This window comes from Polyodon spathula, unplaced genomic scaffold (assembly GCF_017654505.1).
Source record: "Polyodon spathula isolate WHYD16114869_AA unplaced genomic scaffold, ASM1765450v1 scaffolds_811, whole genome shotgun sequence".
NCBI classification, from domain to species: domain Eukaryota; kingdom Metazoa; phylum Chordata; class Actinopteri; order Acipenseriformes; family Polyodontidae; genus Polyodon; species Polyodon spathula.
The window spans coordinates 39,791-54,771 of NW_024472298.1; the positions used below are offsets into that span (position 1 = coordinate 39,791).

The 14,981-nt window shown below is 51.8% G+C and overlaps 1 protein-coding gene across 1 annotated transcript in view; it reads left to right on the plus strand.

The window, feature by feature from the left end:
* kmt2d (lysine (K)-specific methyltransferase 2D) overlaps positions 1–14,981 on the plus strand; it is a 44,912-nt gene that overhangs the window by 22,718 nt on the left and 7,213 nt on the right. Inside the window, exons 26-40 of the mRNA XM_041241724.1 lie at positions 56–163; positions 725–904; positions 1,277–1,361; positions 1,620–1,861; positions 2,488–2,561; positions 2,768–2,818; positions 3,049–4,725; positions 4,981–5,151; positions 5,873–5,976; positions 6,505–8,429; positions 9,003–9,126; positions 9,434–9,521; positions 9,759–9,828; positions 10,287–10,519; positions 10,930–14,589. Coding sequence (XP_041097658.1) covers positions 56–163; positions 725–904; positions 1,277–1,361; positions 1,620–1,861; positions 2,488–2,561; positions 2,768–2,818; positions 3,049–4,725; positions 4,981–5,151; positions 5,873–5,976; positions 6,505–8,429; positions 9,003–9,126; positions 9,434–9,521; positions 9,759–9,828; positions 10,287–10,519; positions 10,930–14,589 — 8,792 coding nt within the window. The remainder of the gene's footprint in view (positions 1–55; positions 164–724; positions 905–1,276; positions 1,362–1,619; positions 1,862–2,487; positions 2,562–2,767; positions 2,819–3,048; positions 4,726–4,980; positions 5,152–5,872; positions 5,977–6,504; positions 8,430–9,002; positions 9,127–9,433; positions 9,522–9,758; positions 9,829–10,286; positions 10,520–10,929; positions 14,590–14,981) is intronic.

Consider the following 14,981-nt stretch of genomic DNA (forward strand, 5'->3'; position numbering starts at 1 on the left):
GGTTGCGTCCTAGGCGGTTTGTTCAATAGACTGTCTCTTGCTGTTCCTGTTTTAGGTGCGGCTGCTGTTTCTGGTACAGAGCCTCCTTCCTCTCCCAAGGATAAGGCCTCGACTCCAGCAGAGGGCACTCTGAGCTTGGGGACAGACAAGCCATCTTCAGATGGTAGGTTATGTTTATGCTGAATATTATAGGTGGGCGGGGTTTCTTTTCTATATGGAGTCGTTGAATAACTGGATTAAATGATGTTTTATTATGTATTAACACTAGCTTTCAAGACCTCAAAAGACCTCTATAAGATGCTAAAAAATGTTAATTGCATGTTGGATTAGATTTAATGAAGAATTCAATCCTGGATTAAGGCATCATAGTTTCTAATCCGCTAACTATATCCGATGTGTGTTTTCCAGCAAGCTAGTTGGATGGTTAATTCATTAGTTATAATTGTGTGGCCACTCACAAGGATGTACATACACAACGGTTACATTGCAGATCAAATTGCATACCTGGACCTTGTAAGAAAATCCTAGCTGCTGTTCTGTTCATCTGGTTAGAAGGTTATTCAATCACAGCTAAAGGCACATTGTCTTTGCAGTTTGAAAGACTAAGGTAAATGCGGTTTGAAGTATCAAATCTTCTGGTTGATTGTAGTATTATTGATGGTAGTGATCTGTCAGGTGTCTCACAGTTCAAACTCCCTTCTTACCTTCTCTATCTGCCCCTCAGGTTTGCCCTCGGGGGTAGAGAGCCAGGATTCCCAGCAGTTCTTCCGAAAGGTTCTGGGGATGAAGGATGGCGCCACGCTCACCGGAAACCTGCAGGCGACCATGCGTCCCATACTGGAGACCACTGGGAGCACGGGAGACCTGAGCAGACAGACACTGTCTCAGAGACCCTTCTTGCCAGGTAGAGAAGGCAGGGTGTAGAGCAGTGGCACTTCCAGTCCAGGACTTCCAACCACGTCTTTAAATATTGAACCGAGCGGCTCGGAGCCTCCTACCTGTCAGGTCTTTTTAATTGTTTAATTGAACTTGGGTGTTCAGTTAAGGGTGGTGTTTTTTGGATTCCCTAGAGAATCCGATGATCATAAGACTCCAGAGCTGTCTGCAAGGGCAGTATTCTCTGAACTGGAGAACCTGCTGGATTCTGTCCCCTGGCAGGAAGATTGGGTTAAAAGCTCTGTAACAGACGCTTGTGGGGTTAGCAGGTTTGCTCCCAGCCTCTGTCCTGTCACTTTATTGTGTGTGTTATTGAGTTACCTGGTTTGCTTGTTTGCAGTGGGCTCCTTGACTGGTACGCTCCCCTCTACCGGGATAATGGATCCATTCCCGGGGCTCTCGCAGTCCCCCTTTTTCGATAGCAGGTAAGATGGCTGTGGCAGTGTTGAATACATGGATTTGTAGATGCTGTTGTCAAGCTGAAGACTATAATGATCAGATTTCTGTGTACTGGGGGGGGGAATCAGTCCAATAAATAGTCTACTGTCTGTGTATAATTTTTTTCTTGGGGGGAGGAGGAGGAGGGGTTAAGTAAACACAGTTTGAAAAGGTGCTTAATTTTAACAAGGTTTCTGAAGAACTAAAGGCGACCAGCATTTTAAATTGCCTGTCTCTCTCTTCAGGGATCGGAGCGGCTTGTTCAGCCCAGACCAGGGGGACCCAGACAGCCCCTGGGCCACCCCCTCCACCCCAGCCACTCCCTCCACTCCCCCGACCCCCACAGAGCAGGACAGCGATGGGCTCTCCTATAACCAGCGCAGCCTGCAGCGCTGGGAGAAGGATGAGGAGCTGGGGGAGCTCTCCACCATCTCCCCTGTGCTGTACGCCAACATCAACTACACCAACCTCAGACAGGACTACCCAGGTCAGCCATCATGGGGGTCACGCAAGCATTGGACGGACGGACGGACGGGGGAACAAACCAGTGCTTTTTAATAGGCCTTGAATCTTGAAAGACATGCTCAGTGTCACCCACATTACCAAAATTATTTGTAGTGTGAATATAAATGTGTTTGATTTAGTTTAGAGCTTTGCTGGTTTAAATGACGTTACCTTTCCTGTACTTCTAGAGCTGTCTGCAGGTTTGACAGGAGTTATCTCCCTCTTTACAAAGGTTGACGTGTTTTTAAAAGATTCGAACCCATACCTGAGAAATGTACTCGCGACCATTTATTTTCTCATTGTTGACTCACGTTGGTGTTTCTTTTCAAAACAAGCCAGGTCCTAGAGACAGAGGAGAAGATTAATTTGTTCACTAGGTTTATTTCAAATGTATTTTATACAGGGCAGGTCTGTTGAGAGATCGCATCTTGTTCTTCATGCTTTTCTTGTAGGAGAGCAGTTTGTATGAACTGCAGTCGTGTTGTTGCTGCCCTAGATAATGTTGCGCTCATGACTGGTGTGATGAATGGTGTACTGTAAGCAGCGTACGGTTTGTCTTGCTGCTGTCGTGTTAGATGTAGGAATAACCCTGCCTGCTTTCATCCTCAGACTGGTCTAACCGATGCAAACAAATCATGAAAATGTGGAGAAAGGTTTCAGCAGCTGACAAAGTGCCCTATCTGGTAAGTGGGATTTTTTGCAATCTGTTGGGTGATCGTTGGAAATATGGAAACAATCCAGAGATGTGTTTTGTATTTATTTTGGTAACCTGTGTTCAAAATTTGACCTGGTGTGTAAATGGGAATGTTAATTAATGTTATGTAGAGAGATATGAATGAAAATCTTTAAACTTAAAAAAAGTGGAACTGACGTTTTTACTTTCTTGCAGCAAAAGGCCAAAGACAACAGAGCAACTCAGCGCATTAACAAGGCACAGAAGGTGTGTGCCCCTTAATCAACTGGCTTTTAGATTAGAAAAATAAATGTTAATGGTAGATATTTGTTGTACCACTGGCTGGTATTTTCTTCAAAGCATGCAGATAAAATCTAGAAAACCAGATATTTTAAACTCAAGTCTTGAAATATCATCTTGGCAATCGTGGATCTTAACTGCACAAGGATGTATATTTATTTAGCCTTAAACCCATGTCTTGTTTTTTGTCTCTGCAGCAAGCAGAGAGCCAAGTCACCCGGCCAATAAAGTCTGAATTCAAGCAGAAAGGGGAGAGGCCAGCCCTGCACCTGCACATCCCTCCCCCCTCCGGCACCACCTCCTCCCAGCCCAGCTCTACTGAGAGCCCTTTCCCTTACAGCCAGGACCCGAGCACTTCCTTCTTCCCCAGCACCGGGCCTCCCACCTCCGAGGGGATGGTCAGAACTCCTGGATCAGTGTCTGGGATGGAAGTGCAGGGCGATCCCTTTACAAAAATGCCACCTCAATCGCCCCATCATCATTACAGTAACCCCTCAACACCTTTCTCACAGTCTTCCAGCCCCATGCAAGCCTCTTCTGGCTTCCAGATGCCCCCAGGGATCCCCCAGGGTAGACCTCCTAGCTTGGGCACCATGGATCTGCAACCTGGTACTCCTGGTACCCCAAGGCGTCCTCAGCCAATGGCCAGTGATCCCTTCCTGAGACCCCAACAGCAGCAAGCTAGTGGTGGCCTCCAAGAGCCCTTGGCTCCTCCCGAAAGCCCAAGGCTGAGGCAGGGGCCTGCTGCAGGAGAATGCTTTTCAAAACCTGGGGAGTCCACCTTGCTTTCCCAACCCCCGACACACTTCGGGGACCTTTTCAGGGTCAGAATGGAGCAGAGGCAAGAATTTGGGATGACTTCCACCTCCCCTGCATCCACTCCTGGGCTGGGACCGAGGCAGGACTTCATGGGGCTCCCTTCCCCAGCACCTACTCCCTCCATGGGTCCCCGGATGGATTTTGGCGTCGGTTCGCCCGCCTCTGCTGCTGTATCTGGGTTCCCTGACGGCAGTGGGCACAGTGACGTCTTTAAAGCTCCCATGACTCCCCGAATGCACCAGGGAGAGCAGGTGAACCCTCTTCAGGGCTACTCCACCCCTCAGCACCCGGGAGCCTCCCCCCAGCATCACACAGATCAGTACAGGCAGTCCCCTTCCACCCCCTTCTCTGACCCTTACGCCCAGCCCCCACTCACTCCCCGGCCCCAGTCTGGGGACAGCTGCTCCCCTCTGCCCCAAAGATGCCCCCCTCCGGACACCTGCTCCAGGGTGCCAGCCAGCCCGCAATCTCAAGGTAGCTGCCAGTCGCCCCTGACCCCCGGGGCCCTGTCCAATGATGCCTACTCTTGCCAATCCCCATTGACTCCTCGCTTCCAGTCTCCGGACCCTTACTCGCGCCCGCCATCCCGTCCTCAATCTAGAGACCCTTTCGCCCCTCTGCACAAGCCTCCCCGGTCCACTGCAGGGGAGCCCGGTTACAGGACTTCTCCCCATGTCAGCCAGCCAGGCACCTCTATGGGAGACTCCCTTCCCAAGGGCCCTTCTGCCCAGCCGAGCTTTGCCAGGAGCCCCAGCGTGGGCCTGTTCCCGAGCCCCCAGCACCAGACTCGAGTGGTGCCAGCAAGCTACGCTGAAGCTGCAGTGCATTCCCCGTCGCACCAGCCTGGAGCACCCCAGCACGCTCCAGCCATGAACATGAACAGCTTCGCTCTGCGCTCCCCAGACCCCTCCTTCCAGCCACAGAGGGCATCTCTGGTTCGCATGCCAGAGAGGCGGGAGGAAGCACCCAGCCCCCAGGAGCTTCCTGACCTTCCATTGAGCCAGGACCCGTCACTCAGTGGCCTCAGCCAATTGGAGCTTGAGAAGCACAGACAGGTAAATCAGAACACTGAATATGCAGTCCGTTCAGTCTCTTAATCATTTAGTATATTTTAATAGTCTAATACTAAATGGGGATGTTTATTTAGAAATTACACAGTTTATAAATTCGAATGATCCTGTAGATTCGTGCTGCTCTGAATTTACCTCCATCGATGGTGTGAGCAATAGTTCAGTTAAGGTACGTGTTTGTAATCTCAGAAGCCCGATGCATGACCCTGCTGTTTTGTGTCGCGTGGTGTTTCCCTGCAGAGACAGAGACTGAGGGAGCTGTTGATCAGGCAGCAGATGCAGAGGAACTCGCTGCGTCAAGAGAAAGAGGCGGCGGCAGCAAACAGTGGCGCCAACACCTGGCCAGGGGAGACGGCAGGCTACCAGCAGGACAAATTGCAGCGGGCTCCACCGCCCTACCCTGCCGCGCAAGTGAGTATCGACATAGACAGCTCTGGGGTTACTGAGATATGCAGCAAATTGATGTCTTTTCTTCCCTACTCTGCCAGCAAGATGTTTTGTTTTTTTTTTCCAACCAGCTCCTTATTAGTTAATAGTTGCACTCTTCTGTGACTCGCCATAGAAAATCCAGAGAAATTGCAGTGTGTTTTTTTTTTTTTTCCTGTTCTAATTTGAAGTTCATGCTGATACCTGGAATGTGTTAGCCCTGTTCCACTTCATTTTTGCAATCAAAACCATTGAGTAATTCCACAGGAATTAACTGCCTGTGATCTAAAGGGGAGTCCAGCAGTCTCATCAATTACAGCAAGCGTACACAAAGTGTTCTCTCATAGTGATTTTGGATGGCCCCCAAGCACTTCTGTACTGTTTTAAATAAAAGGTGCACCAAACACTGGATGCTGGTAGGTTTTGAAGGAGCGTCTGCATTGTGCACAATGCTGTAGCATTACAACTGTGGCCAAAAGTTTTGCAACACCCTATAGAATTAATTAATTTTGCTCCATAAAGCGCTTTAATTGTCTGAATCCTAAAATTCTAGGTGGTGCAAAATGTTTGATCGTAGCTGTACAGTTATTACTTTTGTCTTTCTTTCTGTATTTGATCCAAGTAAACTTGACAATTTGATCAGTTTTAGAGAATTGGGAATGTGAGTAATGACGGAATCTTACTTCCCCCGACACCCCTTCTCTAGGAGAGAGCTGCTGTAGGAACAGGAAGTCCGGCCTCCCTGGATGATAAGATGATCCGGCTCCCACCTGCCGGAGCCCCAGCTGTCCTCGACCCCAGTGTGATCAGGTGAGATTGTCAATCCCTGGATTCGTTGCCGTCAATGTGGGGTTCTGTGATTGAACCCCAGAGAATAACCAAATTTCATCTGTCTGTTCCTACACCAACCAAAACCATCAATCTGCTGGCACCAAACACAGCAACACCACCACAGACCGGCTCTGTGCTCCTCCTTGCACCACACGCAGATATTTTGCCATCTGTTTGGCAGATTAATATTTTCTCATGCTGCAGTGAATGATTGCTAAAATTGTAACTGCCTGCTGCTGCTGCCTTTTGCATTAATGACTGAGTCTGTGTTTTTGTAATATTTAATCAGAAACAAAAATAAGGTTCTTTATTTATTAAATCCACTTGCCTAATGCCACATACATGCCCAGTATATAATACTCTGTCGTGGCCGAATGACTGCTGTAATGTCGTGCTGTCGAGATGGTATTGCGTTGAAAAAAGGAAAAGGGGAGGTCGGGATCTACAGAACTTTTTGCCTCCTAAAAAAAGAAATATAAAATGATTTACTTTTTTTTCGTTCATTAGGCAACCTGTGACCAGCAGCCCCCAGGGTTTTTACACCCGGGGTCCCTTCCCAGGGCAGTGGCAGGGCCAGCCAGGGGCCACGAGGCGCTTCCCACAGCCTTCCGGAATAGAGGGGGGTCCCAGACACCCCCTCAATATAGCGGTCAGCAACGTGCAAGGCCTTCCACCCAGACAGCTGGTACAGGCACAGACGGAGCCAATGCAAGCTCCCCACGCCCCCATGGTCCCTCAATTCATTGAGCTCAGGCACAATGCGCAGAGACATCCAGTGGGTGCCCAGTTTGTCCAGAGGACTCCCCAGCCGCGGACACGTCTCTTCCTGCCCAACCAGGAAGTGGGTGGCCCTTACACCCAGCCTCTCCCCCCTCCACAGGAGGGAGTCAGAGGGCCAGGAATGGGGGTCCAGCCAGTAACAGCAGGGGCACTGATGATGCCTCAGTCAAACACTGTGCCACCTTCTCCTCACCATCCACAATCTCCCACTACTGCCCCACAGCCACCTCACCCACCTGCCAGTATTCCCCAGCCAGTGGGACACCCTACCACCAGCCGGCCTTGTCTACTCCCCTGCCCGGACCCCGAGCTGGATGACGACTTCGGCTCCCACAAGGGCCTGGAGGAGGAGGAAGATGATGACCTGGCTAACCTGAGTCTGGACCCGGACAAGGCAGACGATGACCTGGGGAACCTGGACAGCCTGGAGACGGCGGACCCCCACCTGGACGACCTCCTGAAGTGCGATGAGTTCGACCTGCTGGCCTACACCGACCCCGAGCTGGATGTGGGTGACCGCAAGGACATCTTCACAGAGCAGCTGCGGCTCGTGGAAGCGGAGAGCGACGTCGGCTCGGACAGCAAGGGGGACCCCCAGAAATCGCAGGAAGGGGACTCCTCCCAGGGGCGTCGGAATCCACAAGCCCCCAGCGGGGCCTTGGCAGCCCCCGGCGCTACTGCTCCAACCCCTGCTGCTGCTGCTGCTGCTTTAGATCGGGGTCAAGAAGCACAGCCACCCCCTGCTCCAGAACTGGGCAATGTGGACCTGAAGAAACTGAAACAAGAGGATGACGGTTCCCAGACGTACACCTGCCAGTTCCAGCGAGAGCAGAAGACCGTTACAGAGCTGGGTCAGGTGAAGGACGAAGTGGGAGTGGCAGTGTCCATGTTGCTCCACCCCAAACAGGGGTCTTCGAATGGGCTTTTCCCGCAGGGTGGCGGTGCCCCCAGCTCCAGGACTGCATCTCTGAGTTCTGTGAGGATCGCTGGCCTGCCGTTCCCCATTAACAGCCCTTCTGACCCCCTTCCCTACGCTCCTCCCGCAGCCCCTGACCGGCCTGGCATGGCCAAATTCGACCTGGACGAGGATCCTCTGAGCCTCCCGGATGGGCAGCACTCTCCGGCCGTTGACCTGGACAAAGTGGAGAGCTCTCTGGAAGCCAGCGAGCTGCCCCTGCTGATACAGGACCTACTGGAGCACGAGAAGAAGGAGCTGCAGAAGCAGCAGCAGCAGCAGCAACATCAGTTGTCCTCCCTGCAGCAAGGAGTAAACTCGCACCTGCACCCTGTCCAGCAACAGCCTGTTCTTCTCCAGCAAGTGGGACCTCACCGAGCTCCCCCACCTCCTCACGCTCTCATGGGACAGCAGCAACAGTTCCCCCCAGGGATGGTTCCCAGGCCAGCTCAGCCACCCTCCTCTCACGTCATGTCCCCCCAACAACAGCAGAGGCTCTTGGGGCCAGCCATGCCCCAACACGTGGCCATGGCTCAGACGCAAGGCCTTATGGGCACGGGTCAGCCGCCCATTGGTGGACAGCCACAAGGGCACCACCTGGTCCCTAACCAGCACACCGTTCCAGGAACGCAGCAACAGATGGGGATCAACATGAAGCAGCAGCAGCAGCTGACCAACAGCTTCTTCCCTGATACAGGTAAGGGTCTGTTTGGCTGTGTTTAAGGACTGGGCTTGTATCTTGAGGGGATGGGGGGTGCGTTGTCTTTTTAGTCTATTCCAATTCATTCAAAGAAATTTAGTCTCAAATACCATTTCATTTTTTGTGATTTGTTCAGCGGCTTTCATTGGAGGCCAGTTTAAGTGACTATAATTGAAGTAATTTGTTGCCACTGTGAGAAGCTAATTTTAACAGAATACTGCGAATTGTGATCAGTGATGTGTTGGATTGATTTAAATGGGAGTGGGTGTAAATTCCTGGCTTCGTGAATGCAGGGATGTGCAAAGTTGTCCCTATTCAGCTCAGTGGTATAATTGAACAGATTTTTTAAAGGTCAGGTGGGGGAAGCGTATCTGTGCACAATGCTTTGGTGGACAGCGCATTCCTTTTTAAAACAATCAGTCCTGCCATTCTGAAAAGCAGCTCAGCCTTCATCGTGAAGGCTGCAAAAGAGTGATTTACTTGTGTTATGCATCGCCGCTGTCATGTCTGGAGAATGTGTGTGCTTCAAAACCAAACTATTTACAGGAACAACACAAATTGCTTCTGCAGATTTGGATAAGTTTGCCACAGAGGACATCTTGGACCCCATTGCCAAAGCGAAGATGGTGGCTCTAAAGGGAATCAAGCGAGTGATGGCACAGGGCACCATCGGGGTACCCCCAGGGATCAACAGGTATAGACTTACACCAGGTCACACACAGCCTTCAGCTAGTCCAGCAGTTAGACCTTCACTTAAAAGTCTTTACTGTGTTTCATGCACAAGACATTTAATACAGTGAAAACCTTTAATCACGCTTGTACTCTTTCATTGGGATCACACAAAGGGGTTGATTTCAGCGAAGCGAGGTGTCCTGTTATTTATTTGTATTGGGCATAGTAGAAAAGGGAATTTGTGGTTTACGTTAATGCAGTTTTTGATTCACCGCGTGTTTGCTTTGACAGGAAGTGAAGGCTCTAATGCTTGTCTTCCCGTTTTTCAGGCAGCAGGTGTCGCTGCTGGCACAGAGACTGGCTGGTACACCAGGGTCGAGCGAGGCACAGAACAGGCTGCTTCCAGGAACCGGGAAGGTAAGCACAGACGCCACCTCCACCTTTCTGGAGAGCCTGATAAAGCAAGAACAACTTGAGCTGACTCGTGCAATTGCTGAAATAAATTGTCTGCGTGTGTGTGGTGTGTTGTGTGTTTTTTTTTTTTTTTTTGTAATCCAAATTACTTTTTGTATACAAGATCCTGCAAAATGCTCTTGGAAAATAACTGGTACATGCCTTGAACAAATAGCCATTTCTGTGCTCTTTCTTTCCAAGGAGAGTGAGGGGAGTAGTGATCCCGCGCCGTCTCGACCGAACCCCCCCCAGTTTGCCCAGGGAAACATCAGTAAGTATTTATTTCTGGCCAGTTTTACTGGTGATGGCGTGAATTATTATTGATTTGGTACTCCCTTGAGTGTACAGGAAAGCAACTTTTACGAACAGTGATGAGGGGGAACTAAAGATTTTGCAACCATACAAACTGAAACACTAAGTTTATCTAGAGTAATAGTTAAAAATGACAATATTTTTGTGCGTGATTGAATGTTGTTTTCAAACCAGCACTCCAGAATGACAGTGTACAGAGGTTCACTATTCATATATTCTATTTATATTAGATTATATTGAGGGGGGGGGAGACTGCAAAGCAGTATTTAATTAAATATGTTAACATAGCATTATTCAGCTGGTTTCACTTTATGAAGGTGAATGAGTTAACTGTATAGGGCAAGTCTTTTGGCTGTAGCTCAGCAGCAGCCTCAGAGCTGCTCGCAGGCTGCTGACTGGCTGTTTGGTGCCTTGCAGACGATGCTGAGCTGCGGCAGTACGAGGAGTGGCTGCTCCACACACAGCAGCTCCTGCAGATGCAGCTCAAGTTCCTGGAGGAGCAGATCGGGGTGCACAGGAAGTCCCGCAAGGCGCTCTGTGCCAAGCAGCGCACGGCCAAGAAATCGGGGCGCGAGTTCCCCGAGGCAGACGCAGAGAAACTCAAACTGGTCACAGAGCAGCAGAGCAAAATCCAGAAGCAGCTGGACCAGGTATCTAACCCACCTGTAACGGACTGTACTTTGCAACAGTGAATTCAACAGTTGTAGTTTTGAAACATTTTAATACTTAAAAACACTTAAGATTTAAGTCAAGCTTCCTTGAACATCATTCTAGAAGAGTATTCTATTGTGTTTTTTAAAATGAAAGCAAAAAATGTGGCCCATTTTAAACGTGTATAGTGTTTTACAATACCACAAAAGGATACGATTTAAACGTTTAGCATAACTTGTACCAAATCGATGCTCCTCACATACCTAGAACCTTAACTCGCAAGTATGCGTCAGGATTCTCATTGTAAAGCTTTTTTAAATTATTATTTTCAAACAGTGTCAAAGAACTAGCAGGAAAGTTTGTCTCGACTGTGTGCCTGACTTCTTGTCATGCTGTTTTGTTTTCTCAGGTGCGGAAGCAACAGAAGGAGCACACCAACCTGATGGCAGAGTACCGAACCAAGCAGCAGCAGCACCAGCAGCAGCAGGGCTCGGCTCACCTGGCCTCCGGGACCTCGCAGATATCCAAACTGCCCGGGCAGCTGCTGCCGGGACCCCTAGGACCGCAGCCTGTGCACGGACCTCCTATCGGAGTGTCGGTGCCAGTCCAGCAGGGCCAACCCTTCCTGGGCTCGCCTCGGACCCCACACCCTGCGACCCTGGGTGCTGTCAGCTCAGCCCCTGGCCCTTCCGGAAACTATTTCACACAAGGAGGCCCGCTCCCAGGGAACGACAACAGGCTAGTACAGGACAGGCAGATGCAGCAGCACAGAATGCAGCTGTTGCAGAAAATGCAGCATCAAGGCATTATGGGCCAGCAGCAGCAGCAGCAGCAAGGCATTATGGGCCAGCAGCAGCAGCCGCAAGGCATTATGGGCCAGCAGCAGCAGCAGCAGCAAGGCATTATGGGCCAGCAGCAGCAGCAGCCGCAAGGCATTATGGGCCAGCAGCAGCAGCAGCCGCAAGGCATTATGGGCCAGCAGCAGCAGCAGCAGCAAGGCATTATGGGCCAGCAGCAGCAGCAGCCGCAAGGCATTATGGGCCAGCAGCAGCAGCAGCCGCAAGGCATTATGGGCCAGCAGCAGCAGCCGCAAGGCATTATGGGCCAGCAGCAGCAGCCGCAAGGCATTATGGGCCAGCAGCAGCAGCCGCAAGGCATTATGGGCCAGCAGCAGCAGCCGCAAGGTGGTGTTGGACAGCAAGGGCTCATGGGTAACCCGCTAATGGCTCAGCAGCCCCAGCAAGGTATGATGGGAAGCCAGCAAATGGTGCAGACCACACAAGGTGTTATGGGTAACCAGCAAGTCATCATGGGTGGCCAGCAAATCATACCGAACCAACAGCAGATGGTACAGAATCAGCCAAGCATGATGGGGAATCAGCAGTTGACCCAGGGGCCCCAGAGCCTCATGGGCGCCCCGCAACTGACGCAGCCAGGCATGATGGGGAATCGGCAGATGGTACCGAACCAGCAAGGCATGATGGGGAATCAGCAGCCAGCCATGGCCGGGACCATGTTGGCTCAGCGACCTCCAGGGATTCTAGATCAGCAGGCGTTGCAAGGCCCCGTGGGTGCTCAGCAGCTCCTGAGAGAGAAGCAGCAAGTCCTAGGAGCCCAGCTAACTGCCCAGCAGCAGAATGTCTTAGCCCAGCGCTTGATTCTGTCCCAGCAGCAGCAGGCTGCCAAGGGACTGGCTCAACTCCAGCAGCAAGGGTTCATAGGGCAGCCTGGTCAGCAAGAAGGTGGAGGACAGCTCCATCCAGCTCCTTCCCGACCAGGATCTACCGAGCAGGGCTTTCTGGCACCTTCTACTCCGGGAGGATCCCAGCAGCAAGAAGGGCAACAGCAGCAGGGAAACCTGGATGGGCTGCAGCAAGGAACGCCAGTACAGGGTCTTAACCAGGAGCAGAACTCTGGTCCCAAGGAGCAAGGGCTGCCGAGTCCCAGGCCACAGCAGGGCCCCCCGACCCCACGGTTACAACATCCTGGATCTGTGGGTGACCAACAGGGGGCAGCACTGCAGCAACAGCACAGCTTTATTGGGCAGCAGCAACAGCAGCACAGTTTCATGGGACAGCAACAGCCACAGCCAGGCATGAGTCCACAGGCACAGCAGGTGCAGCTAGCTCTGCAGAGGCAAAGCTCTCTGGTGGAGAAGCCAGGCAATGCGGGGCAGACCCAGGTAATTGTGAAGCAGGAGGTGCAGCAGCAGCAGACTTGCTACGTGGGCCAGCAGCAAGGAGTGATGGGGCAGAAACTGGGACAACCTCAAGGCATTTTAGGACAGCAAAATATGGTTGTGCAACAGCAAGCCATTGTGGGCCAGCAGCAAGGCATCATGGGTCAGCACCATCCAGGCCAGCTGCAGCAAAGCGTCATGGGTCAGAAGCAAGGCATGATGGGGCAGATGGCTGTTGGCCAGCAGATATTGCGGGGTCAGCAAGGAATGATGGGACAGCGGGCGCCTATGCCCATGGGCCAGATCCGAGCCCCCCCAAACATCCAGGGGCTGATTTCTCAGAACCCTCAGCTCCGTCACTTAACCCCCCAGCAGCAACAGCAGCTCCAGGCCATCCTGACACAGCGGCAGCTGCAGCAGGGGCAAATCCTGAGGCTTTCTGCGGGGCAACCAACCGTCAGCCAGGCCCAGCCTCTGGGGCAGAGGCTACAAGGAGTTGTAACGCAACAACAGCAAGGCATAATGGGACAGCAGTACCAGCAGCAAATGCAGCAAGGCGTGATGGGACAGCAGCAGCAGCAGCTAGCTATGGGACAGCAGCTTCAACAAGGCTCTATGGGACAGCAGCAACAACTCCAGCAAGGTGTGACGGGACAACAACACCATCAGCAACTCCAGCAAGGGATTATGGGGCAACAGCAACTGCTAAAGCAAGGGGTTCTAGGACAGGAGCAATGCCAGCAAGGTATGGCAGGTCAGCAACAAATCCAGCAAGGGATCATGGGACAACAGCAAGGTCTTATTGGACAACAGCCAATGCAGCAAGGCGTTCTGGGACAGCAGCTCCAGCAAGGGGCAATAGGTCAAAGGCCCCTACAGCAAGGCACGATCGGGCAGCAGGTTTGCACCACACCTCAGGGCCGAATGATCAGGGCGATGTCTCCCAGGCAGCAGCAGCCAGCACTCCAGGGCTCTCCCCAGGAGCAGGCAGCCCTCGCCCAGCAACAGAGGAACCTGATGGGGCGCCCCATGCCTCAGCAAACCAACGTAGGCTTGCGACCGGTGGTGCCAGTGCAGGGAGGCCAACAGCAAGTGCTGGGAAACCAGCCGCCCACTCCTGCCTCAACCCCTAGCCCTTTCCAGCCATTGACGCCAGTCAACCAGCAAGGAGTCTCTGGGTCACCATTACCAGGGTCTCCTTCTGGGACCCTTCCCATGCGGCCTGCCTCTGTGTCTTCAGAAACGGGCCCACCGCCTTCCAGTCAACAGGATGCTAATGCCACTCCAAGCCCTTACCAGACTTCTAACTCAGGGGCAACTCCCAATCGGGAACACAAGCTATCCCCTGTTGGAGAACCCCAGGAGAAGTGCAGCCCTGCGGGGCCTGCAAGGTCTACTGAAACAAAGGCCGCTCTGGGCTTGCCTGACAGGTCAACGTCGGCTGAACCCATGAGATCGGAGTCCCAGGAGAGAACCGCACCCCCAGAGGCTTCCCAGCCCGTTGAGCCCAAACCCAGCGGGGGGCAGGCCATGGAAGTGGAGAGTCAGCAGGGTCCCAGCTGTGTGGACAGTCTGTACAGAATGACCCTGCAGAATATCAAGCAGGAGCCCAAGGAGGAGAGGCAGTGCGCCGGGGGTGACGGGAGGACCAGCGCCATCAAGAGGGAAGCCAACGGGGAGCCAGTGGGGCTGAACTCGGGGAGCCCCGTCACCCCCGGCCCCCGTTCCGAGGCTGGCCAGCTGCTCCTGCAGAAGCTGCTGCGGGCAAAGAACCTGCAGCTGGCAGCACACCGGCCAGTGGACGGCATCCACAGCGAGATCAATGGGCACATCGACAGCAAGCTAGCACTGCTGGAGCAGAAACTGCAGGGGACCCCGCGCAACATGGAGGTGAGGCTGTCGCTGAATGCTAGGAATCCCTTATTGCAGTGACGTTTGTTTTGAGCTGTGTGTTTTTGTTTTTTCTATGCTTCAACTTTTACATCGCTGCTAGTTTGTACCGTGCGCTGTACACTTTGTGCCTTCTAGATTGTCTGTCTAGTTTTTTTGAGATGTGTTTTTTTTTTTTTTTAAATTAGCACATGCTAATTTCATGAAATGCAAACCAAAGATCTTCAGAAGAAAAATATTGCTAATAATACGAGGTATGGATAAAAAGAAAAAAGATTTTTATAACTTTTGGTTAGCGTTCCTTTTTTAAGCACGGATTTTATAAAAAGAAAACTACTTGTAATACAATATAAGGGGGGAGAAATGTATAAAGATGTCGTGTTTTTTAATAG